At 45.5% G+C, this 26593-nt stretch overlaps 2 protein-coding genes and 1 non-coding gene across 3 annotated transcripts; 2 read left to right on the top strand and 1 right to left on the bottom strand.

Annotated features, from left to right (window-relative positions):
• The first annotated feature begins 10491 nt into the window (after positions 1-10491).
• Positions 10492-14620, top strand: LOC124042043 (60S ribosomal protein L5-like). Its single transcript, XM_046360323.1, has 8 exons — positions 10492-10614; positions 11113-11182; positions 11502-11617; positions 11724-11858; positions 12542-12744; positions 13590-13767; positions 14106-14194; positions 14448-14620. The coding sequence occupies exons 1-8, from the start codon at positions 10612-10614 to the stop codon at positions 14548-14550; spliced, it is 897 nt and encodes a 298-aa protein (XP_046216279.1). The 5' UTR covers positions 10492-10611; the 3' UTR covers positions 14551-14620.
• On the top strand, positions 13251-13374 carry LOC124042389. The gene has a single exon (XR_006840143.1). It is a non-coding gene; the product is annotated as a small nucleolar RNA SNORA26 (small nucleolar RNA).
• Positions 14621-14693: 73 nt separating the features above from the next.
• On the bottom strand, positions 14694-26216 carry LOC124042042 (divergent protein kinase domain 1A-like). Its single transcript, XM_046360322.1, has 6 exons — positions 25838-26216; positions 25645-25728; positions 20050-20184; positions 18743-18850; positions 16878-17054; positions 14694-16663 (listed from the first exon to the last, which is right to left on the bottom strand). Exons 2-6 carry the CDS (start codon positions 25696-25698, stop codon positions 15851-15853), a joined length of 1287 nt encoding a protein of 428 aa, XP_046216278.1. The 5' UTR covers positions 25699-25728; positions 25838-26216; the 3' UTR covers positions 14694-15850.
• Between the last annotated feature and the right edge of the window lie 377 nt (positions 26217-26593).

Raw genomic sequence — 26593 nt, 5'->3', positions numbered from 1 at the left:
GTGAAAAAAGTTAATAATTGGAAGAGTTTCAGAGTTAATGGAAAATAATGCCATTTTTTTTATTTTATTTCACCTTTATTTAACCAGGTAGGCTAGTTGAGAACAAGTTCTCATTTGCAACTGCGACCTGGCCAAGATAAAGCATAGCAGTGTGAACAGACAACACAGAGTTACACATGGAGTAAACAATTAACAAGTCAATAACACAGTAGAAAAAAAGGGGGAGTCTATATACAATGTGTGCAAAAGGCATGAGGAGGTAGGCGAATAATTACAATTTTGTAGTGATAAATGATCAGTGATAAATGATCAGATGATCATGTACAGGTAGAGATATTGGTGTGCAAAAGAGCAGAAAAGTAAATAAATAAAAACAGTATGGGGATGAGGTAGGTGAAAATGGGTGGGCTATTTACCAATAGACTATGTACAGCTGCAGCGATCGGTTAGCTGCTCAGATAGATGATGTTTGAAGTTGGTGGGGAGATAAAAGTCTCCAACTTCAGCGATTTTTGCAATTCGTTCCAGTCACAGGCAGCAGAGTACTGGAACGAAAGGCGGCCAAATGAGGTGTTAGCTTTAGGGATGATCAGTGAGATACACCTGCTGGAGCGCGTGCTACGGATGGGTGTTGCCATCGTGACCAGTGAACTGAGATAAGGCGGAGCTTTACCTAGCATGGACTTGTAGATGACCTGGAGCCAGTGGGTCTGGCGACGAATATGTAGCGAGGGCCAGCCGACTAGAGCATACAAGTCGCAGTGGTGGGTGGTATAAGGTGCTTTAGTGACAAAACGGATGGCACTGTGATAAACTGCATCCAGTTTGCTGAGTAGAGTGTTGGAAGCCATTTTGTAGATGACATCGCCGAAGTCGCGGATCGGTAGGATGGTCAGTTTTACTAGGGTAAGCTTGGCGGCGTGAGTGAAGGAGGCTTTGTTTCGGAATAGAAAGCCGACTCTTGATTTGATTTTCGATTGGAGATGTTTGATATGAGTCTGGAAGGAGAGTTTACAGTCTAGCCAGACACCTAGGTACTTATAGATGTCCACATATTCAAGGTCGGAACCATCCAGGGTGGTGATGCTAGTCGGGCATGCGGGTGCAGGCAGCGATCGGTTGAAAAGCATGCATTTGGTTTTACTAGCGTTTAAGAGCAGTTGGAGGCCACGGAAGGAGTGTTGTATGGCATTGAAGCTCGTTTGGAGGTTAGATAGCACAGTGTCCAATGACGGGCCGAAAGTATATAGAATGGTGTCGTCTGCGTAGTGGTGGATCAGGGAATCGCCCGCAGCAAGAGCAACATCATTGATATATACAGAGAAAAGAGTCGGCCCCGAGAATTGAACCCTGTGGCACCCCCATAGAGACTGCCAGAGGACTGGACAGCATGCCCTCCGATTTGACACACTGAACTCTTGATTAGATATTTTTTTCATTAATTAGGCCAAATAGTCTAACCTGTTAGACTGTTCACCAGGCGCCGAAGACGTGGATGTTGATTATGGCAGCCCCCCGCACCTCCCTGATTCAGAGGAGTTGGGTTAAATGCAGAAGACACATTTCAGTTGAATACATTCAGTTGGACAACTGACTAGGTATCCCACTTTCTCTTTCCCTATCCACTAGAAAGTAGACACAGATATTTAAAAAGATAATACTCTACATTAATATATTTAAAGGTTATTCAAGTATAAATTACCAAAGTTACCATATATTGCTATAGATTGCCTGCTAATTACCAAAATTACAGAAGATTATCTTTGGTAGATCAGTTATCTTAGCTTTGCAGACCTAGTTTTGGCAGAGAAATTTTCTTCTGAAAATAAACTCTGTCTGCTTCTCTGAATAAGGTGTGAGAAGTCTGGTCAAAGTGTCACATAGCTGACTGAGCACAAAACACTTTTTCAAACAGGAGTTGCTAGATCTCAGCACCATCTCCACTATTTCCGCTATATATTTGGCATGTAATTTACTTATTCATTGTAGGGTAATCTATCGTAATGAGTAAGCTTTGGACAAATTTGCCTTTTCCGAGCCAGACAGCCCATAGTAGGTACTGACACAAATGTGGTTTTATGTAGGCCTTTATTGTAATTAGGGCTTAAAAACACTTTTGTGTTGAATGGAAAAAACTAGGACTCCACTGAATTGACGTTCTGCATCCACAGTCATCCTATGCAAGATATGTCTGTTCTGCTGCAGCACCAGTCAACCATGGGTGGCTTCTCATTCAACCACCTAGGCCTATTACAGGCACTACAAGATGACTGGACTGTATTGGATGGGCACTCAAGGCACGTGCCCCAGGGCCCCAGGGCCCCCGACCTTCACGGGGGCTACCAACCAAAATATTTTTGAGGTTGGGGACGCCCAGATACCATAGGATAGCAAAATCTTTAGAATTACAAGAAAATTAGCTTTAAAACTACTAAATTATCACTCAGTTTCATGGAAAAATGTGTAGAATAGCAGGAAATGTGAACAATATCATGAGATAAGCTATAAAACAGCACATTCTTTCTCTCTGACCCATTGCAAAAAGTATAGAATTGCAGGAAATTAGCTTTAAAACTGTACATTTTCTCATAGCCTCTTGACAAAATGTGTAGAATAGCATTCTAAAACATTTTTTCAACACACAATTTGTTGAAGTGCATGAAGTTATCTGTTTTCACCCCCCAAAAAAGGTTGGTCCCCTGGGGCCCCAAATGGGGTAGTCCGGCTCTCCTTTCACAGTTGCTCTCTCTTGGGAAACCAGTTCTGCAGAACAGAGCTTGAGAATGGCAGTGACCTGTTCACTAGGACCCAATGTGACTGAATGACAGCAGTGATGTTCTCACTGAGAGTGAGAGAGAAAGATCTTATCAGTCATTTTATCCAGAAAAGGAGAAGACATTGGTTCCTTTTTAGGGGTTGAGTGATCTACAGATAGGGCTACATTTGAACAAACTCATAGTGCGATGAAGAAATCTAAATGTTTTATCTTTCTATATCCTGAGACCGGGGTTTGAGTCGATCGGCTAGGCAGTTGTTTATTATGTACTTGAACGGACATATCAAACTCTGGGAAACGTTATTTAATAGTTTATCCGTCATTGATGTGCTACTGTACTGTTATCTCTATATATATATAGATTATATATATATATAATTGCAAATGAGAAACACTGTAAAGTTTGCAATATAGTGCGAAGAGAACATAATTTGGCTAATCAGAATGCCGTAATGTTCTAAAAGGTTTTGAATGTTCTTCAAATGAACTGTCGACCTTTTGGATCTTATCTCAAAGTCAGTTTCACAAACATGACAAGGAGGTGTGGAAAAGGTTCATTTTTAGGAAGACGGGTAATGTGATTTTAACAATTTAATAAACAATGAATGATAGACAACTTCAATATGTATGGTAATAACATTTGTTTGGAATTTTCAAAGAGTCATCAATATTTCACCTTGTGAGTGAGGTACACACACACAATAGTGATGTTTAACATAAACATTTCAAGCACCCTGTCCTATAGTTGACCCCTGTGAGTCAGGACCTTCCCAAGGCTTGACTGCTGCATGAACTAGGTTGATTAATCAAAGCAGAGTGCTCATTGGGTGAGGTTACCACATATAGGTCAATGGTCTCTACTCATCACCACCGGCCCTACCAGGGAAGAGCTGGATCAGCAGACTGGGCATGGCTGCTTCAATGTCAAGGGAGACTCTGTCCCAATATATTCACACTAGCATACCATTTAGTATGAAGCAATGTATTGAACATGCATTCTAAGTGGTATACTTAGTATGGGTATTGCAATGTGGCCATTTTTTAAACTGCATTCCAATAGGTAACCAATTTTGGCAAACTTTAAATAATTTCTTATAGAGTTAGAAGTTACCCTTGCTTACTTAACTGGGTGTGGCTGTCCCTGACATCGGTCTTTAAGACAGCAGAGCAGATACCGTGGTTGTCCCTACCATCGCTCTCCAGGGCAGCGGAGCAGATACCGCGGCTGTCCCTACCATCGCTCTCCAGGGCAGCGGAGCAGATACCGCGGCTGTCCCTACCATCGCTCTCCAGGACAGCAGAGCAGATACCGTGGTTGTCCCTACCATCGCTCTCCAGGGCAGCGGAGCAGATACCGCGGCTGTCCCTACCATCGCTCTCCAGGACAGCAGAGCAGATACCGCGGTTGTCCCTACCATCGCTCTCCAGGGCAGCGGAGCAGATACCGCGGCTGTCCCTACCATCGCTCTCCAGGACAGCGGAGCAGATACCGTGGCTGTCCCTACCATCGCTCTCCAGGACAGCAGAGCAGATACCGTGGCTGTCCCTACCATCGCTCTCCAGGACAGCAGAGCAGATACCGTGGCTGTCGCTACCATCGCTCTCCAGGACAGCAGAGCAGATACCGTGGCTGTCCCTACCATCGCTCTCCAGGACAGCAGAGCAGACACTGTGACTCCACTGAATTGACGTTCTGCATCCACAGTCATCCTATGCAAGATATGTCTGTTCTGCTGCAGCACCAGTCAACCATGGGTGGCTTCTCATTCAACCACCTAGACCTATTACAGGCACTACAAGATGACTGTACTGTACTGAATGTGCACTCAGGGCACGTGCCCCAGGGCCCCCGACCTTCAAGGGGGCTACCAACCAAAATATTTTTGAGGTTGGGGACCCCCAGATACCATAGGATAGCAAAATCTTTAGAATTACAAGAAAATTAGCTTTAAAACTACTAAATTATCACTCAGTCTCATGGAAAAAATGTGTAGAATAGCAGGAAATGTGAACAATATCATGAGATAAGCTATAAAACAGCACATTCTTTCTCTCTGACCCATTGCAAAAAGTATAGAATTGCAGGAAATTAGCTTTAAAACTGTACATTTCCTCATAGCCTCATGACAAAATGTGTAGAATAGCATTCTAAAACATTTTTTCAACACACAATTTGTTGAAATGCATGAAATTATCTGTTTTCACCCCCCCAAAAAGGTTGGTCCCCTGGGGCCCCAATTGGGGTAGTCCGGCTCTCCTTTCACAGTTGCTCTCTCTTGCGAAACCAATTCTACAGAACAGAGCTTGAGAATGACAGTGACCTGTCCACTAGGACCCAATGTGACTGAATGACAGCAGTGATGTTCTCACTGAGAGTGAGAGAGAAAGATCTTATCAGTCATTTTATCCAGAAAAGGAGAAGACATTGGTTCCTTTTTAGGGGTTGAGTGATCTACAGATAGGGCTAAATTTGAACAAACTCATAGTGTGATGAAGAAATCTAAATGTTTTATATTTTATCTTATCTATCTTTCTTTCTTTCTGTCCCTGCCATCGCTCTCTAGGACAGCAGAGCAGATACTGATGGGCAACCAAATGGAGCAGTGGTTCAGTGTTCAGTTGCCAGAGTACAAACTGGCGGGCTCTATGAGGATGAAATCTAGCATAATTCAGCTAGCCAGCTAGATCAGTCACAGATAGAACAATGAAGCAGATTTTTCCCCGAATGATTAAATGTGAAGGATCCGGTTGGAGTTTTCACTCACCACCAAATATGGCGATGAGAGGAAGCCCAGTGGCCGACAGTGGGAGAAGATGGCGATGAGAGGAAGCCCAGTGGCCGACAGTGGGAGAAGATGGCGATGAGAGGAAGCCCAGTGGCCGGCAGTGGGAGAAGATGGCGATGAGAGGAAGCCCAGTGGCCGGCAGTGGGAGAAGATGGCGATGAGAGGAAGCCCAGTGGCCGGCAGTGGGAGAAGATGGCGATGAGAGGAATCCCAGTGGCCGACAGTGGGAGAAGATGGCGATGAGAGGAAGCCCAGTGGCCGGCAGTGGGAGAAGATGGCGATGAGAGGAAGCCCAGTGGCCGGCAGTGGGAGAAGATGGCGATGAGAGGAATCCCAGTGGCCGACAGTGGGAGAAGATGGCGATGAGAGGAAGCCCAGTGGCCGAAGATGGCGATGAGAGGAATCCCAGTGGCCGACAGTGGGAGAAGATGGCGATGAGAGGAAGCCCAGTGGCCGGCAGTGGGAGAAGATGGCGATGAGAGGACGCCCAGTGGCCGGCAGTGGGAGAAGATGGCGATGAGAGGACGCCCAGTGGCCGGCAGTGGGAGAAGATGGCGATGAGAGGACGCCCAGTGGCCGGCAGTGGGAGAAGATGGCGATGAGAGGAGGCCCAGTGGCCGGCAGTGGGAGAAGATGGCGATGAGAGGAAGCCCAGTGGCCGGCAGTGGGAGAAGATGGCGATGAGAGGAAGCCCAGTGGCCGGCAGTGGGAGAAGATGGCGATGAGAGGAATCCCAGTGGCCGACAGTGGGAGAAGATGGCGATGAGAGGACGCCCAGTGGCCGGCAGTGGGAGAAGATGGCGATGAGAGGACGCCCAGTGGCCGGCAGTGGGAGAAGATGGCGATGAGAGGAAGCCCAGTGGCCGACAGTGGGAGAAGATGGCGATGAGAGGACGCCCAGTGGCCGGCAGTGGGAGAAGATGGCGATGAGAGGAAGCCCAGTGGCCGGCAGTGGGAGAAGATGGCGATGAGAGGAAGCCCAGTGGCCGGCAGTGGGAGAAGATGGCGATGAGAGGAAGCCCAGTGGCCGGCAGTGGGAGAAGATGGCGATGAGAGGAAGCCCAGTGGCCGGCAGTGGGAGAAGATGGCGATGAGAGGAATCCCAGTGGCCGACAGTGGGAGAATATGGCGATGAGAGGAAGCCCAGTGGCCGACAGTGGGAGAAGATGGCGATGAGAGGACGCCCAGTGGCCGGCAGTGGGAGAAGATGGCGATGAGAGGAAGCCCAGTGGCCGACAGTGGGAGAAGATGGCGATGAGAGGAAGCCCAGTGGCCGACAGTGGGAGAAGATGGCGATGAGAGGAAGCCCAGTGGCCGGCAGTGGGAGAAGATGGCGTTGAGAGGAGGCCCAGTGGCCGGCAGTGGGAGAAGATGGCGATGAGAGGAAGCCCAGTGGCCGGCAGTGGGAGAAGATGGCGATGAGAGGAATCCCAGTGGCCGACAGTGGGAGAAGATGGCGATGAGAGGAAGCCCAGTGGCCGGCAGTGGGAGAAGATGGCGATGAGAGGAGGCCCAGTGGCCGGCAGTGGGAGAAGATGGCGATGAGAGGAAGCCCAGTGGCCGGCAGTGGGAGAAGATGGCGATGAGAGGAATCCCAGTGGCCGACAGTGGGAGAAGATGGCGATGAGAGGAAGCCCAGTGGCCGGCAGTGGGAGAAGATGGCGATGAGAGGAATCCCAGTGGCCGACAGTGGGAGAAGATGGCGATGAGAGGAAGCCCAGTGGCCGGCAGTGGGAGAAGATGGCGATGAGAGGAATCCCAGTGGCCGACAGTGGGAGAAGATGGCGATGAGAGGAAGCCCAGTGGCCGGCAGTGGGAGAAGATGGCGATGAGAGGAAGCCCAGTGGCCGGCAGTGGGAGAAGATGGCGATGAGAGGACGCCCAGTGGCCGGCAGTGGGAGAAGATGGCGATGAGAGGAAGCCCAGTGGCCGACAGTGGGAGAAGATGGCGATGAGAGGACGCCCAGTGGCCGGCAGTGGGAGAAGATGGCGATGAGAGGAAGCCCAGTGGCCAGCAGTGGGAGAAGATGGCGATGAGAGGAAGCCCAGTGGCCGGCAGTGGGAGAAGATGGCGATGAGAGGAAGCCCAGTGGCCGGCAGTGGGAGAAGATGGCGATGAGAGGAAGCCCAGTGGCCGGCAGTGGGAGAAGATGGCGATGAGAGGACGCCCAGTGGCCGGCAGTGGGAGAAGATGGCGATGAGAGGAATCCCAGTGGCCGACAGTGGGAGAATATGGCGATGAGAGGAATCCCAGTGGCCGGCAGTGGGAGAAGATGGCGATGAGAGGAATCCCAGTGGCCGACAGTGGGAGAATATGGCGATGAGAGGAATCCCAGTGGCCGACAGTGGGAGAATATGGCGATGAGAGGAAGCCCAGTGGCCGGCAGTGGGAGAAGATGGCGATGAGAGGACGCCCAGTGGCCGGCAGTGGGAGAAGATGGCGATGAGAGGAAGCCCAGTGGCCGACAGTGGGAGAAGATGGCGATGAGAGGAAGCCCAGTGGCCGACAGTGGGAGAAGATGGCGATGAGAGGAAGCCCAGTGGCCGGCAGTGGGAGAAGATGGCGTTGAGAGGAGGCCCAGTGGCCGGCAGTGGGAGAAGATGGCGATGAGAGGAAGCCCAGTAGCCGGCAGTGGGAGAAGATGGCGATGAGAGGAAGCCCAGTGGCCGACAGTGGGAGAAGATGGCGATGAGAGGAAGCCCAGTAGCCGGCAGTGGGAGAAGATGGCGATGAGAGGAAGCCCAGTGGCCGACAGTGGGAGAAGATGGCGATGAGAGGACGCCCAGTGGACGACAGTGGAAGAAGATGGCGATGAGAGGAAGCCCAGTAGCCGGCAGTGGGAGAAGATGGCGATGAGAGGAAGCCCAGTGGCCGACAGTGGGAGAAGATGGCGATGAGAGGAAGCCCAGTAGCCGGCAGTGGGAGAAGATGGCGATGAGAGGAAGCCCAGTGGCCGGCAGTGGGAGAAGATGGGGCGAGATTTATTTTGTACAACATTCTGCTAATTTTCTCATCGATGAAACATTTGATCTCAGTACAGTTTTCTGTTTCCAAAACTAGAATACGTTGCAAACAGAGTGGCCTAAGTTTGTAGACTTTACCCTTTGCCAAAGTTTATAAAAAAATGTGTTTTTTAGAAGGAGTGCAAGGGTGAATTGAGTTATTGCACACTCACACTTCACAGAGTTGGCGTTCCCTAATGAAATACAATTAAATCAAATGTTATTGGTCACATACACATGGTTAGCAGATGTTATTGCGAGTGTAGCGAAATGCTTGTGACCAATATGCAAATATGGAAATATGCTAATACTGTACACGCTAGAATGTGCCAATAGGCTCTTGCTAACTCATGCTTGGCTTTGCCCACCTCCTTGGTTGTTCTGCCCCCAGGGATTCATTTGCTCCCATTGGAAACTACAGGTTGGGGTCTATCTTGAGTTAGTTCTAAAAAATCCCACTTTTCATGAGTCATGATGTTTCACAATGCAGTTTACAAAGGAGCATGAGGTTGTGATTAATATCAAAACATCCTATTCAATTCAGATGGCTTATAGTCAGTCTATTTAAAAATGCCATTAACAACAAATAACTTTAAAAAAAAATTAAATATTTTTTTTACAAAATATGAATGAATTCATTTCAGAAGGCAGCATAAAAACAACTAAATCAAAGCAGTGGCAGTCTGGTCTGGTGGTAGTGCTGCCAAGTTGGGTCTACACATAAGCCCCGTTGGGCATGGGTTTGAAACCTGCTCTATGACCAGTAACTCTGTCTCCCCATCTTTATCTAATCTATACCTATCCAAAAAGGAAGAAGTACTCTCCTTTGAAACAGTACAAAGTATATAGGCTATTGGCCTCTCAAATTCAACTCATGACCTTGAAGCACTTCCACTGCTTTTTTTCATTGTTCCCCTCTAATAAGGGGGGACCTGGTTCACCAGTGGGTGCAATTACTTGTCAGGTACATTAGAAAACCAGCAGGCTTCGGACCTCGTAGGGTAAGAGTTGAATACCACTGTGTAGTAGAGGAGGCTGGTGGGAGGAGCTATAGGAGGACAGGCTCATTGTAATGGCTGGAGTGGAATCAATGGAATGGAGTCAAACATGTGGTTTCCGTATGTTCAATGTGTTTGATACCGTTTTATGGATTCCATTCCAGTCATTACAATGAGACCATCCTCCTATTGCTCCTCTCACCAGTCCTCTCTGATGCACAGCTACATCATTTTTAAACACTGTTATTGGACTTTCAGAAATGCCATGCCTAACATAAGTAGTGAGCAGTGGAGGCTGCTGAGGGGAGGACGGCTCATAATAATGGCTGGAAATTAGCGAATGCCCTCAGCATGTTTGATGTATTTGATACCATTCCACCTACTCCGCTCCAGCCATTACCACTAGCCTGTCCTCCCCAATTAAGGCGCCACGAACCCAAATGCCTCATTCCGAGATCACATACTGCAGGGCTGGGCTACTGTCCACTGGAATGGGTTGCTGCTGCCCTCTGCTGGTGTTTTGGTAAATGTCAGCCAGGACAATGACCCTTTGTTCCTTATTTCTATTTCTGGTGTGTTTTTACACTACCTGTTAATTTTTAGTGCTACATTGATATTGATTACTGCATTGTTGGGTTTTGGAGCAAGAAAGGCATTTCACTGTACCTGTGCACTTGTTTTGGCCGGTGTAGGCCGTCATTGTAAATAAGAATGTGTTCTTAACTGACTTGCCAAGTTAAATAAAGGTTACATTTGACATAAAAACTTGAAACTCTGTGATGGTTTATTATCATCACCCATGGTAAGAACATCCATGGGTGATGACTAATATTGTAGCCTCTGCCCAGTCATTCACCTGAAGCCGAGGCTAGCGATGAGATTCATTTTATTTTATATTTTTTGTTTATATTCATGCATTTCTCCTCCAATCCACTAGGTGGCGTTACAGTTTATATTCACAAGAACACATATCCTGTCTGAAACGTCAGCATATTTTACCGGCTCTCTGGAAAAGGCTGTCAACTGAGAAGTTGGAAAAACTGCAAAAATGGTAAATATACTCTCGTCATATACTGTCAACATTAAACATGTTATGCTATTACTTGTCTTGTGCATTTCTATGTCTGGTGTTTTGTTTCTTTTGAAATGGATGACGTTGGATTTGTGATATAAACTTGCATCGGTCAGCTAAACGCTAGGTTCCAGCGTGGTGATATGGTGCTGAAAGGCCTTACTTTGACATTTCCTAGTAATAAATAATTTCATGCATAACGTGTTTGTTGTTAATATATCGGCCTGCTTGTCTTCCATGCGAATGAAACTGGTCATTGTGTGAAGAAGTCGTCAGTCGATACTCTTGCTTGAAAGCCCTAACGTTACCTAGCAAGTTAAGTTTGCAAATTGGCGACCAGTCTGAAGAAAAGTGTTTCAACAGCTAGCTGTTTCATGGAGAACTTACACTGCAGTAATATGTATTGCACGTTAGGTGAGTGACACCCATGTCACCAGAAATATGCAATGGCAGCTGTCTCACCTCTCCTCTCCACAGGGCTTCGTGAAAGTAGTGAAAAGTAAGGCGTACTTCAAGAGATACCAGGTGAAATTCAGGAGAAGGCGAGGTGAATAATCATACCATTTTGTTTATGTAATGCACATTTACGAACCACGGACTCAATAGATTTGAAAAGTGTTTAATAGGCATATTTTAATGGTGAATACTAACCAGTGAACTTGTGCGTTAAATTCGCTGCTTCTTCATGATGATTCCAAGATCTCTGAGCAATATGTAGTTGGTCCTTCATTTGCGACGGCTGATGTTTTTTTGTTCTTTCAAGACGGGGCTGAGAGAAGCAAGTTAGTCTTGTAATTGTCAATGTCCTCTTGGCTAATGCTGGCATACTAACCAGTTGTGTGTTTGGTGTGATTTGTCTTTGACAGAGGGTAAGACTGACTACTTTGCCCGTAAGCGCCTGGTCATCCAAGACAAGAACAAGTACAACACACCCAAATACAGGATGATTGTGAGGTTCTCCAACAGAGATATCTGTTGCCAGGTGATTGCTGGTGGGCTGTTGTGTGCAGACTTGGTGTGATTTTCAACAACTATTTAGATTTGTAAAAAAACATCCTGGCCCTTACCACTTTCGTCAATTGCTTCAGATTGCCTACGCCAAGATCGAGGGAGACCAGATTGTCGCTGCTGCCTATTCCCATGAGCTGCTTAAATATGGCATCACCGTGGGACTGACAAATTACGCTGCAGCCTACTGCACGGGCCTTCTGCTGGCCCGCAGGGTAAGGGTAGCACACACACACACACAACCTATGACATGCTTACACATACTGAAGTCTCAAACAGAGAAGAATGCATAGCTACATGTCCTTGTACAATCCCATAGAGATGGCCACATATGCGTAAGTGTGCACACTCGTGCTAAGATTTTCTGCTTTTTCTCAGTTAATTTTTCTGATTTCATGAGGCAGATTGTTGACATCACTGTGATTCAACAGGCATGACTTCCCCTTGAGTGAAGTTGTATGTCAGGGTGTTGATTGCACCTGTGTAGCCATTCACCTGCAGTTCTGCACTGGCAAAGGATACTTCTTTTAAATGAAGGGAGAGGAATTGTTGCTGATGTTGGGTTTGGGGGCTTTTGACTAAAACCTTTCACCAGAGCCAGAACCAGTATCATTGTGCTGACAAAGCAAGACAGACCTGGGCTTTGTGGACTTTGTGTATAGATTTGATGCTAGCAAATGCTTATTTTTTTCTAATACACTGAACTCTTTGATTTTGTGGGGGTGTGTAAGCTGGTGTGGGGATATTCCTTAACTGAGTCTGATATCCAGCAGCACAGTAGTTAATGCAATGAATGTTCAGTTTATCAAGATTCTATCCATTAGACTATTTGAATTGTCAAAAGGGGTTGCTGCTAAATTTTAGACTATATTTCTCTAATTTCTCTTTGTCGTCTCAGCTGCTGAACAAGTTCGGCCTGGATCAGGTGTACGAGGGCCAGGTGGAGGTGACTGGAGACGAGTTCAACGTGGAGAGTATAGACGGCCAGCCGGGGGCCTTCACGTGTTTCCTAGACGCTGGGCTCGCCAGGACGTCCACAGGAAACAAGGTGTTCGGAGCACTAAAGGGTGCTGTCGACGGTGGGCTCTCAATTCCTCACAGGTTAGTTTGAGATTTTGGGAATTAAGTTCTTTATCTACCCCACCAGTCAGATGAACTCGTGGATATCATTTATCTTTTCGACTGAGAAATTAAAACTAGAATCCTTAATTTTTCTAGGCGCACTGGTGCTCCTAAATTAAAATTCCCAGGTCACAAAGCAAAATATTTAGGCGGATGTGCACTTTAGAGGCGGCAGGTAGCCTAGTGGTTAGAGCATTGGGCCAGTTGGATTGATGTATGTGTGGAGGAAGTTTTTAACTAGCGTTAGCGCAATGACGAAGTCTATGGGAACAGCTATTCCTGAGACCACCAGTCATTGCACTAACTAACACTGGTTAGCATTAGTCTGCAAAACTAACTCAACTTCCTTGATACTGGATGCAGAGATGTCAAAATGGTATCATGAGTTCATTGGACTCTGGGGGGGAGTAGATTAATGACTTCATGATCAAAATCACTAACTATCCCTTTAAGTGCAGCATAAAGCTGAATATGTATCCCCTTTTTTGCCCATCTAAGACTTGAAGTGTCCTATATGATCAACACAGAGGGGTAGAGGATGATAGTTCTCTCATAAACCTGTAGTGAAGGCTGAACACCTCACTGTGGATCCTGTCGGGAGATACATTGTGTCCATGTCTCTTCGCCGTGGATTTGTTTGTGTGATGAATGATCAAGACCAGACCATCGGCCCTGTAATAAGACATGGCCTTTGTCATTATACAATGTGATTCTGGAAAAACTTGTTTTTATTTGACTATTCAAAGTCATTAAATCAACCCAAGTAATCCAGTGTTGTACCACATCACCATCCTCTTCTCCTCAGCACAAAACGATTCCCTGGCTACAAAACGATTCCCTGGCTACGACGTGGAGAGCAAAGAGTTCAACACAGAGATGCATCGCAAACACATCATGGGCATGAACGTGTCGGACTACATGAGCTACCTGATGGAGGAGGACGAAGACGCCTACAAGAAACAGTTCTCGCGCTTCATAAAGAACGGAGTCACGCCAGACACAGTAAGTCCATTTGCACATCCCACTGAATTAGATATTAGAAGTGTAATGCTGCCAGACTGATGGTAGTTTCTCCTGGTGTGTGAGGGTATCAGTTGGTTTGGCAACTCCTTTCTCACAGTTTGCTGTGTAAATTTGCTGCTTCTTCAGGATGATTCCAAGATCTCTGAGCAATATGTAGTTGGTCCTTCAATTGCGACAGCTGATGTTTTTTTGTTCTTTCAAGACGGGGCTGAGAGAAGCGAGATTAATTACCAGTGCTGAAAGGTTGTCTGTGTTTTGTGACTCTCGTCCCGAAACCGTTACCCTAACTCTGTTTAAACAATGTGTCATTCTTTCAGGTAGAGGAGATGTACAAGAAAGCACACACCGCCATCAGAGAGAACCCAGTCCACGAAAAGAAACTCAAAAAAGAGGTCAAAAAGAAGAGGTGGGTTTGTCACTGTTGCTGGATTTCTGCTTGGGAACACTTTGGAGTAGTGCTTCTTTATGATGATTCAAAGTACGCTGAGCAAAATGTAGTTGGTCCTTCATTTGCAACGGCTGATGTCCATTGTCCTTTCAAGACGGGGCTGAGAGAAGCAACCTGTATACTGTATATCCACTTGTAGTATTAAAAACATTTGAGCGGTCTGCCATTTGTTTACTGTGCTGATGGTTAATGGGGGCATTGTTTGTCGCAGGTGGAACCGCGCCAAACTTTCGCTGGCACAGAGAAAGGACCGCGTCGCCCAGAAAAAGGCCAGCTTTCTACGTGCACAGGAAGCAGAGGCAGCGGACGGTTAGAGGGACGGGGACCACTGCCCGTTCCAAAGACAACCACTGCACATTGGCTTAATAAATTTATTGCAAATGACTTCACTTTGCTCTCTATGGAAATACTGCCAGTGTGGCGTGTGTGTGTTAGATATTTTGGGGAAATTCTGGTGTGGTTGAATGATAGACCTGATGGAAGACTTTATTTTTTGACAAGTAATTGGGTATGACAACATATTGGTTATTACATTTCCTTAGACTGTCACTGCATTCTACAGTCAGGATAATCCACAACTCTGACAAAGAAATTAAGATGAGACCACAGTGAGTGGTATGTGGTATCTGGTTTTGTTGTGCAAAATCATGCTGGTTCAAACCTCAAAACATACATTGTTCCCTCAATCAGCTGTGTGCTTCAGCTCCTTCAGAAACCGGACAGGGCTTCCTGTTTAAGAGTGACCTTCTCGTTTAAAAGTTGCAGAAACAGGAAGTTGAATAAAGCGAGCAGTTCATGTACAGTACCTCCTTCATACGTGGTTGACTAATTCCAAGTTTTATAGTTCTCTTGTATATGACACAAGTACTCATGAGACGCTACACGGTTAGTGGAAAACTACACGTGAAAATGTACATGGTAAACAAACCAAGAATAATGGCTCGTCATAGGCCGATTCAGCAATGCCATTAAACAAGTGAGGGTGGACGACACCTGGGTACATTCCAATGTCTCCTGAGGTGTACACTATCCGCTATTTCCCATAAATCTAAAAGCATTGGATTGGTTGAGGTACAGGGAGTTTCCACCATGTTTGTTATACCAGTCATTTTCTTTCAAATCAGAAGGGAACAAGTGCACACTGGAAAGGAGATAATTGGAACAATACCGTAGACCTCTATAATACTGTTTCGTCGGATAGATTCCTTGGTCACGTTGAAGAAACCGAAATGTGCAAGTATACTACTTCCAATGTGTAGTTCATAACTTACCACAAATGTTCCATCTGTTTTTTCCAAGAGGAAAACAAGACTACATGAGCCCTGTTGTAAAACAGCAGCTCTACAGTTATTTTCCAGCATCCTGAACAGGAATTATAATTATTATTCTTCCAATGAGTCAGGAAAACAAAACAATGTAGTACATCTTGAATGAACGATCCACCCATTTTGAATGTTATAGTATTTCTTGCCTGCTTGAACAGCAATAGCTCAGACACATGACCACATGAAATGACCCCTGGAATCAATAGAACATCACTCAGATGCACAAACACAATGTTCAAAATGGGTGAATCTTTCCTTTTAAGTATTTGAGGACTCTTGTGTTGTCCCCTCATGAGTCTTTAGTGTGGGATATCTGTCTCCACAGCAGGGCCTTGAGGTTGTTCAGAATCAGGGAGTGCTCCATGTCCATCTGTCCCGCCGAGCCTCTGAGGGCCATGCAGGCGTACAGCTGCCTCTCCAACTCCTCAATCAGCTCTGACGGCGCCCCTCTCAGAAGGTAGTCCCTCAGCGCCCCGCATGCCTTGGCCAGGTTGGGCTGGGTCACCACCTCCCTGCATCGTTTCTGAGCCATGTCACACGATGTCCGGCAGTCCGGCCCCAGCACACAGTCGTCGTCCTTCTCGCAGTGCAGCGCGCGCATGGTTCGCCGGAACGCGTCCTCAGAGACGATGGCCCTGGGGTCAGTGAGGCGGAGGTCGTGGCGGTCCGTGTAGCCGAAATGGTTGGCGCTCAGGTCACACATGATGAAGCTGCCGTAGTTGCCGTGGAAGATGTCCTCCACCAACTCCAGGAGACCCATGGAGATCTTGGCTTTGCGAGGCCAAGAGGGTGTGAACCACTGGTCCATGCTGCGTCGGGCCTCACTGGGGACCCAGGCCTCAAGTGGCCAGGGGAGGCCGAGACCGTACAGGGGGCCGTAGGGGACCCTCTCGGTCACGTACAGGTCCCCACAGAAGCCCAGCAGCCGAGGGGTGTGGCCCCGGTCCTGGAGGAGCAGGCCCAGCAGCACCTCATCCAACTGGAGAAGAGCCCAGGCTGAACGGGCCTCAGGGAGGGAGATGTGCCCGTCCTTGTTGCCGTCGGCGACGGTGAGGATCTTGGTCACCAGGCTGGCCAGGTTGGCCTGCTCGCCCAGCTTTGACTTTAGACGGAAGGAGTTAGGGAAGCGGAGGTAGGAAGAAAAGGAAAATAACTTAAGGTGATGTTCTCATGATCAATCTGGAGATTTTGGTAAAACTGATGGTGAAATAACAAAATCACTTTCAACAAAAGACAAATTTTAGTTGTAATGCTATGCTGTTGTTGCCATTGTGACACAGCATATACTAAAGTCAAAGCAGCAGGAGTTCCAGAACCTTGAAGTGATTGAAGACCATCTCTCTGAACTTCTTCACAGACGTGCCGCGGGTGGGTTTGTCGAAGACTGCAGCCTCCCTCCGGGGCTCCGGCTCTTCTCCTAGCTCATAGTGCAGCACCTCCCCCACCCGGCAGCGGATCACCCCGTCCACATCACCCCAACCACTTGTGTAAACCTGAGGGCCCAGGCAAGGGGAATGAGAAGGACAACCACACCCAAGTTAGTAGAATTACATTATTATAGAATGACATTATTATACACCTACAGTCGATAAGAAGAACCGATGGTTCTGACTTATTCTTCTGGACTGACTGCGTGGGAAATACTATAGTGAACTTCTACTGAAGACACCACATCCTTCAATAAAACCATTGGCTACATACTGGAACTTGCTAAAGTGCCTTCTTGAGTCGACATTAGGGCTGTAGGTCCCGGTTGTAGTAGGTTATCCCAAGATGCATTGATCTAAGGTTGGTTTTACAAAACCTGGATCTGTACTTAGAACAAACCAAGACTACTTGTACAGTACAGGGCTCTACAAGGCTCTACAGTGCTAACAACAGCTTGTACAGGGCTCAATAAAAAAAAACGTATTTAACTAGGCAAGTCAGTGAAGAACAAATTCTTATTTATAATGACGGCCTACCGGGGAACAGTGGGTTAACTGCCTTGTTCACTCCGCCCTTTCTCACCTGGACAAAAGGAACACCTATGTGAGAATGCTGTTCATCGACACAGGTCAGCGTTCAACACCATAGTGCCCATGAAGCTCATCACTTAGCTAAGGACCCTGGGACTAAACATCTCCCTCTGCAACTGGATCCTGGACTTCCTGGGCACCCTGTATATAACCTCCACACTGACTCTGTACCGGTGCCCCCTGTATATAACCTCTACACTGACTCTGTACCGGTGCCCCCTGTATATAACCTCTACACTGACTCTGTACCGGTGCCCCCTGTATATAACCTCTACACTGACTCTGTACCGGTGCCCCCTGTATATAACCTCTACACTGACTCTGTACCGGTGCCCCCTGTATATAACCTCTACACTGACTCTGTACCGGTGCCCCCTGTATATAACCTCTACACTGACTCTGTACCGGTGCCCCCTGTATATAACCTCTACACTGACTCTGTACCGGTGCCCCCTGTATATAACCTCCACACTGACTCAGTACCGGTGCCCCCTGTATATAACCTCCACACTGACTCTGTACCGGTGCCCCCTGTATATAACCTCCACACTGACTCTGTACCGGTGCCCCCTGTATATAACCTCCACACTGACTCTGTACCGGTGCCCCCTGTATATAACCTCCACACTGACTCTGTACCGGTGCCCCCTGTATATAACCTCCACACTGACTCTGTACCGGTGCCCCCTGTATATAACCTCGTTATTCTTATTGTGTTATTTTTTATTATTACTTTTTTTATTTTAGTCTACTTGGTAAATCTTTTCTTCATCTTGAACTGTACTGTTGGTTAAGGGCTTGTAAGTAAAGCATTTCACGGTAAAGTCCATTCTTGTTGTATTCAGCATTTCACGGTAAAGTCTATACTTGTTGTATTCAGCATTTCACTGTAAAGTCTATACTTGTTGTATTCAGCATTTCACTGTAAAGTCTATACTTGTTGTATTCAGCATTTCACGGTAAAGTCTATTCTTGTTGTATTCAGCATTTCACGGTAAAGTCTATACTTGTTGTATTCAGCATTTCACTGTAAAGTCTATACTTGTTGTATTCAGCATTTCACTGTAAAGTCTATACTTGTTGTATTCAGCGCGTGTGGCAAATACAGTTTGATTTGATTTACAGTAACCCCTGCAGGTCAAAGGTAGGGTCTGTTACTTCACCTGGTGGTTGGGGCTGGTAGAGAGACATCTTCCCAGGTAGAGGGTGTCTTTGTCACACAGACTGCTGCAGGCCGAGCCGTCAATGATGCCCCTCCTGTATTTGTCACACTGACAAGTGGAGGGTTGGTGTTAGTCTCTTCCTCTCCACTTATTTACTCAATACAACAATATGCTAGGTATTACAAAGTCAGAACCATAGCGCTTAAACCACTTGTGACAGATTTTAATCTTAGTTACCTCGCTATTGTTTTATTTCTATGGTCAGAACCAACAACACTTCACTCAAGATAAAAGTTAACTGCCACAGACTTCCCCAAAGACCTTTCACCAACTTCTTTCTCTGTTTGACGCTCGCATCTTACATGAACACTGGGTGGCAGTGTTTAGCCAAGTACGAATGAAATCAGTCTCGTGGTAGCAGTTCTGGTAACAGCAAGCGTCCGAATGCCAAATAGCTTGTCTTTGAGCCTTTGTGTCTGTAAGCTTCATAAGTCTCAGTGCTCTAACCCTCAACGGTTGAATGAGATGGATGATGTCAAAACGGTGGAGTATAAAAATGGGTGATGCTCTTTACAAGGGTCCCCCAACTGGCAGCCCGCGAGCCGAATTTGGCCCGCGTATGATTTTAAAAAACAAAAACATTTTTCGACATAAAAGACCATAAAAACACCAGCAAATCAGCTGCAAGTTATTTACATTTTGGAAATCTGTTCCAAAGTATTCCCATAAAAGAGAAACGTGATCATATACAAATGTAAGCAAGGTTTGAAATGCTGTTTCAGTTCAACATTAGGGGCTTCTTGAGGTCAATTTGCTCTGGCACCCTGACCATCCACTCAGGAAAACATAATCGTCCCGCCACTGAATCTAGTTAATGATTCCTGCTTTGCACTACATCAGTGCTAGTACAACTACTAAAAATCTAATCACATTTTATTAGTTACATAACACATATTTAGCAGATGTTATTGCGTGTGTAGTGAAACGCTTGTGTTCGCAGCTCCAACAGTCCAGTAGTATCTAACAATTCACAACAATACACACACATCTAAAAAGTAAAAGAATGGATTAAGAAACAGACACATGTTCCAGTATCACAGTAGAACTGGGTCGTGACCTGGCTGGTCCAGCAGTTAGTACCGCCGATCGGCCACCCCCATATTATGTAGTCATTCCAATCTGTCCCATAGCCTGTTTGACACACTCCTCCTGTCATTCCTGTTCCCCCTAACGACTGTCTATCAATTCAAGCATAACAATATGAAAGTCGGTCATGAATATGATATGTCAGATGTGTCTGTACTCACTATGGAGTTCTTGCACTCATGTCCTCGGCACAGCTCGGTGTAGTTGGAATACTGGACGTAGATCACCCAGCCTCCCACGAACACTGTCAGCCAGGTGAGGAACAGGTATTTCACCCGCACAAAGGAGATACGAGCCTGTAGGGATCAAACAGAGAAGGTCGGTTGGTTGATTGCTTCATTCCCTTTAAATGCATGAGCATGCGTCAACGAGTTCTACCATGTAATGTTATGAAATTATAGTGTGCCGAGCACCTACCCTACATAGTAAACATCACACCATGTGATATAACTATTTGTATATTAAGTTCAGTTGGTTGATGTTATTTGATTGTCAATGCATCAGAAACTATGGATTTTTCACTAATTTCATGATCTGGTTAAGGTGAGCTATTCTGTTATGACATTTACATTACATTTAAGTCATTTAGCAGACGCTCTTATCCAGAGCGACTTACAAATTGGTGCATTCACCTTATGACATCCAGTAGAACAGTCACTTATGATTTATAACAGTGATTCCCAACCAGGGGTACTTGGCCTTTCCACAGGGGTACTTGGCCTTTCCACAGGGGTACTTGGCCTATCCACGTACCCTATCCACAGGGGTACTTGGCCTTTCCACAGGGGTACTTGGCCTATCCACAGGGGTACTTGGCCTATCCACAGGGGTACTTGACTTATAATAATAATAATATGCCATTTAGCGGACGCTTTTATCCAAAGCGACTTACAGTCATGTGTGCATACATTCTACGTATGGGTGGTCCCGGGAATCGAACCCACTACCCTGGCGTTACAAGCGCCATGCTCTACCAACTGAGCTACAGAAGGACCACAGTAACCTATCCACAGGGGTACTTGGCCTATCCACAGGGGTACTTGACCTATCCACAGGGGTACTTGACCTATCCACAGGGGTACTTGGCCTATCAGGGATACTTGGCCTATCAGGGATACTTGGCCTATCAGGGATACTTGGCCTATCAGGGATACTTGGCCTATCAGGGATACTTGGCCTATCAGGGATACTTGGCCTATCCACAGGGATACTTGGCCTATCCACAGGGATACTTAAGCGTTGGATTGGCCGTAATGTAATAGAAGACTCGAGACATAGTTGTAAACCAATTGAGTTATGACTTCAGCTGTGGCATGTATGCAGACATAGGCTACGTTCAAATGTCCATACTAGCATACTAATGTTGCATACCCAATCAGGGATTAACGTTAAGGGCTGCCCCATTGCCATGACAATACATTGCTTCACACTAAGTGGTATGCTAGTGTGTGGATTTTGGAATCAGAGCATGTCTGAAAGGCAACTGCGACCAATAAGATCCTTATGAGGCGACAGGGACCAATCGCCTTCGACTTTCTCTGACTTGGTATTTCTAAATCAGGACTATGACCAGGGCTGGAGATTAAAGAGGTGTTGTTTTGGGATGAGAAGAATAAGCTTGAACAGTGACAGAGTTATGACTTAAAGGGGTGTGAGAGAGAGTGAGAGTCCTGAGTTGTGTCCACCAGACACGAAATGGAAGAAAGCTGTCGGACCTCTGAAACGGTGTGAAATGGAACTTGTATGAGAAACGCTCGTTTCCATTTTGTTTTGCCACTTTATGCCCCAATGAATCCGACCCACATCAGTGTTGTCCTCACAGAAAGGTGGTAACAGATAGGGATCAGATATTCCCCTCCCAAAAGCCTCACTAGCGGAAGGCACCAGGGGAGCTCACGCTGCTACACTATCTGATCTGACCCCTGTAGTGTATGTGTGTGTGTGTGGGCTAACACACACTTTAAAGATACAGGGCTCTGGTAGTCACTTAAGTATGAGGCTCCATGATGAGTCTGTGTTTGAAGACTCGAGACATCGGCCTAGTTGTAAAATCAATTGAGTTACAACCAATAGGCTAAAGCAGTGCTTGAATTGGACTGAAATAGGTGCCGGTACTGTTTCTATTCATGTGAAGTAACTCCTCAATACATTTGAGCCGATATTCTATAGGAGGTGCAGGAACTCCTTAATACTTTTGTGGTAATAATCCATAGGAGGTGCAGGAACCCAAGCAGAAGAACATTTGAGGTGCCAGTACTCAGCTCCGGTGATCTCCTGCCCAAGTCAAGCCCTGGGCTAAAGGCTATGTCACAGGGCTCATATCATCTGACAAGATAACTTTTAAAAACTTTATTTAACCTTTAACTTGGCAAGTCAGTTAAGAACAAATTCTTATTTACAATGACGGCCTACCAAATGGCAAAAGGCCTCCTGCGGGGACGGAGGCTGGGATTAAAAATATAAATAAATGTAATAAAAATATAGGACAAAACACACATCACGACAAGAGACAACACAACACTACATAAAGAGAGACCTAAGACAACAACATAGCATGGCAGCAACACATGACAACACAGCATGGTAGCAACACAACATGGTAGCAGCACAAAACAGGGTACACACATTATTGGGCACAGACAATAGCACAAACTGCAAGAAGGTAGAGACAACAATACATCACGCAAAGCAGCCACAACTGTCAGTAAGAGTGTCCATGATTGAATATTTGACTAAAGAGATTGAGATGAAACTGTCCCGTTTGAGTGTTTGTTGCAGCTCGTTCAAGTCACTAGATGCAGTGAACTGAAAAGACAAGTGACCCAGGGATGTGTGTGCTTTGGGGACCTTTAACAGACTGGGACTGGCAGAACGGGTGTTGTATGTGGAGGATGAGGGCTGCAGTAGATATCTCAGATAGGGGGGAGTGAGGCAAAGAGTTTTATAACTGCTTGTAGGCAGACAGAGGATGTCTGAAAAGTAATTGTGTGAGTGTCAGAGAGTAACTACCTCTACCTGTGCTTGTGTTTCGATGAGGAGCTGTGTGTGGGTGTGTGTGTGTTGATCGATGTGTTTGGTTTGCATGCAGTAATAATACTCCAGTCTCACAAGTTGAAACAGGTGAGATCAAAATTGCACATCTACTAGCTACCGTCTGATAAGTAAAACGGTTGCAGTCAATGAGGTGCCAAAATGCTAATTGTGTTTGTGTTATGCAACAATAATGCATATAATAACAGGTTTAAAAGACTTCACACCGTTGGGTTGCACTTTGACTCATAGACAGTTAGCGGCTGTCATGTGTGAGTAACATTTATCCTACAGCCCATTGCTCTTTGCTTCTAAGGGTCTACAGTATGCCATTTTCACGTTCCCTGACACTATTATGCAATAAAGGCTGTCATGATACCCTGCACCCCCCTACTCCAGGCCAGGGCTAGCTCTACAGTAAAAGCATCACTGCATAAGCCCGGCCTGCCACTTAAGTCACCACGGGTCACAACCACTAACGCATGTTTCATAATGCAGTGGCAGTAAAAATAGTAAAATCACCTTTTATTGTTTCAAACACCTCCTTTGCCGAGGGTTAGTCTGTGCAGCTTGCACATAGCACAGACTGTCTTTACACTGAAGGAAATAATAGCCCTTGCTATTGGCCTTGATCACTCAAACACTGCTCCTTACTATCTATTTCTCTGTTGCTCTCTCTCATAACTGCTCCTTACTATCTATTTCTCTGTTGCTCTCTCTCATAACTGCTCCTTACTATCTATTTCTCTGTTGCTCTCTCTCATAACTGCTTCTTAAGGGCAACTCTCAACTACTGAGTAAACACAGTATTTCCTTGCTGTGTTAGTGTGTTGTCAATAAACTTTTTTATAACCTTGCGTTGCTCAAAATAACTAGCCAGGTGCTAGCAAGTGGGGTTAACCTCACATCGGGGGGGGGCTCAGGAATTCACACAGGGTGAAACATCATTTGATGTGGCTGAGGACATAGGTTGTTAGATGTCATAAAGACCCTATGCCAGACAGTATTTCACTTCGCAATCAAATAGTACTGTGCCTATGGCAGCCAAACATTTAGCATTGTGAAGAACTTACATGGCCTGCCAACAAATAGCGTTGTTGCTATGACAGTCTGGCAACACAGAAAAGGGGTTTGGTACCAGCTAGGTGGTGGACTGAGTACTCTGTAAACCTCTCAACCCACTTGACTTGCATTAATAAGTAGTCAAGGATCCTTTTATATCTAAACTAGTAAAAACAACAGCTATACTCCAATCTCTCTGGCTATACTACATTTAAAGTGTCTGCAATCCTATGAAAGTACAGACAAAAGGTTGAAACTGCTCAACTAAAGTGCCTCTATGGGAAGAAATATATATAAATAGATGGATTTGCTGAGCCACGTTTACATTTCCGGTGTCTGGTCCGGTCAAGTCTGTTTGGATTTATGGTCACCTCATTAATCACTGTAGCAGGCGTATTCTGTTGACCGTCCTGCCAAGAGGCCACATTCTACAGAGAGTAGTAATCTTGTTCTAACACGGGTCTGTTCAGGAGGATGTAGTGTTACAGAACGTTCAGATAGAAATGTGTATTGTAGAACATATATGATTATCTGTCAGATTGAACAGGGAATCGTGTGTGCTCTATTCATTCTGATTATATCTGCAATGTTCAGAACATTTCCCCTCTCTGAATACACCACATGCTGTGTTTCAGCAGATGGTGGAACAACTGTTAAGTACAGCTAAACATGGAAATATAATATTATCATGTGCTATTGAATGCCCTCAACACACCCCTACAGCCAGTAGTCAGAAATGTATTCAGGAGCTTGAATAAGTTACATATTAGCTAAGTCTCCATGATATATGTAACAAAAGCAAAGCAAGCCTATCAGACATTGAGAGCAATGTCAACATTACCACAGTGATGGTTTGGGAACCATCGTGATAGGGCGGTGATGCAAAGCCTGAGTACACAAGCAACTCTATCACATCCAAGTGAGATAAACTTTTATACTATCCAACCCAAAACACACTAACAGATAGACAGAAACACATATACACACACTGGGTGGCCCCTCTCTCCCTCTTCCCACTAAGGGTTTTATGGTGTAGTGGAATTGCAGGCCCCGAGTGCCCAAAACCCTTAGTTCAGCCATATTATCCAGCACGTCGGATTATTCTTGCTGTCGCAGTGGATACACGTAAATCAAATATGCCGCTGGTGGCCTCAGGCAGGGACAAAGGTGACCCACATCCACCCCTTACTGTTGGACGTGACCTGTTGTTACGACATCACCAATTTGTAATGAAATATAAAACAATATTATGAAAATAGGATCGCAGGACTACATTGGGCCAATGAATTAGCCTACATTCAATAAGAGTGTATAAAGCTATAGTGTAGCCTATAGCCATAGTCTAAAATATCATATTACAGTCTGGCATAATTTACTTCTGACAGTTCTTTGGGGTAGCCTATTTTTCCAAACCAAATTGACGCACTTTGTGGCAGCATGCAAGAATATGCATTTCAGCAAAACAGTATTTTCAATCTCTAAATGTCTAGCTCGTGGCTGTCCTTGCATACATGGCCTTACTGTATAGGCTACTACAAAACCAACATTTGAGTCCCTTCATAATTTTAAGAGGGTGCACTGTGTCCCGCGTGCGTAAAATTGCTCGACAAATTGTAGACTGAGCCCAGTCAATATACAATTGTAAAACGATTTAGAACTGTTACCTGAAAATAGAACGATTTATTTATCCAGGCACGTGGAAACAGACGCCTCGCCATCACAAAAATAAATCATCTCCGTACGCGGAGCTGCGAAAGAGAATCCAAATAAATGGAGAATGCATTTCAGTGCATTCCTATGCGTTCGAGGCAGATTCTATTAACACTGAATATATCCGTTGCAGTTATTCTTAGTTACCCTTTCGTGTAGTTACAGCCAAAGTCTGTCTCTGAACGCATCGTTGCTGTCTTGTCCGTGCAGCTGCTGATCACCACCTCACAAGAAAGACCACAGAAAATAAAGGTGCAGGGACGATTTTTTGGCGATGCAAAAGCGTTGATCTCCTCCGTGCAAGCAATGCATAACCATCACATTTCCTATGAAATTTTCCCTATGAAATCATTTGAATTTCTATGAAATCATTATACATTTATAAATTATAACTCCTCTCTCTCACTAATTCGGAATTTCACGAATGCTTGGATTTGCCATCAAATGTAACTGTTACAGCAGCTCGCAGTCATATAAAGCAACAAGGTTTCAGCCTTTCATTGTTACACAATGTAACAAAACACAACGTTACAGGACTACTTATAGTAACAGAGGTGAATATGGTGTATGGTTCTCTATAGCGCCGACAAGTGGACGGTTGATTAATTAATATATTTGATTGGAATTAAAATAATATTACAAATATGAATAACTATAGGCTAGTCTACTACAGCTATACTTCAAAAGTATGCCAGAATAGTAGGTTGCCATGTCCACTATGCACACTAGAATTTAGTTGTGGGCTCACAAGCTGGATATGCAGTCTAGGTGGGACTAAACAATAAGTGTAGATCATAATACTTGGCCAGGTTCTGACAGTAAAACATATATATTTTTAAGTGGGTCGTGGGTGGAAAAGTGTCCTGTCTTCATTTTCAAATATATCGAGTTATATCGAAGATG

This window comes from Oncorhynchus gorbuscha, linkage group LG08 (assembly GCF_021184085.1).
Source record: "Oncorhynchus gorbuscha isolate QuinsamMale2020 ecotype Even-year linkage group LG08, OgorEven_v1.0, whole genome shotgun sequence".
NCBI lineage: Eukaryota > Metazoa > Chordata > Actinopteri > Salmoniformes > Salmonidae > Oncorhynchus > Oncorhynchus gorbuscha.
This window is presented reverse-complemented; position numbering and strand designations above follow the sequence as displayed.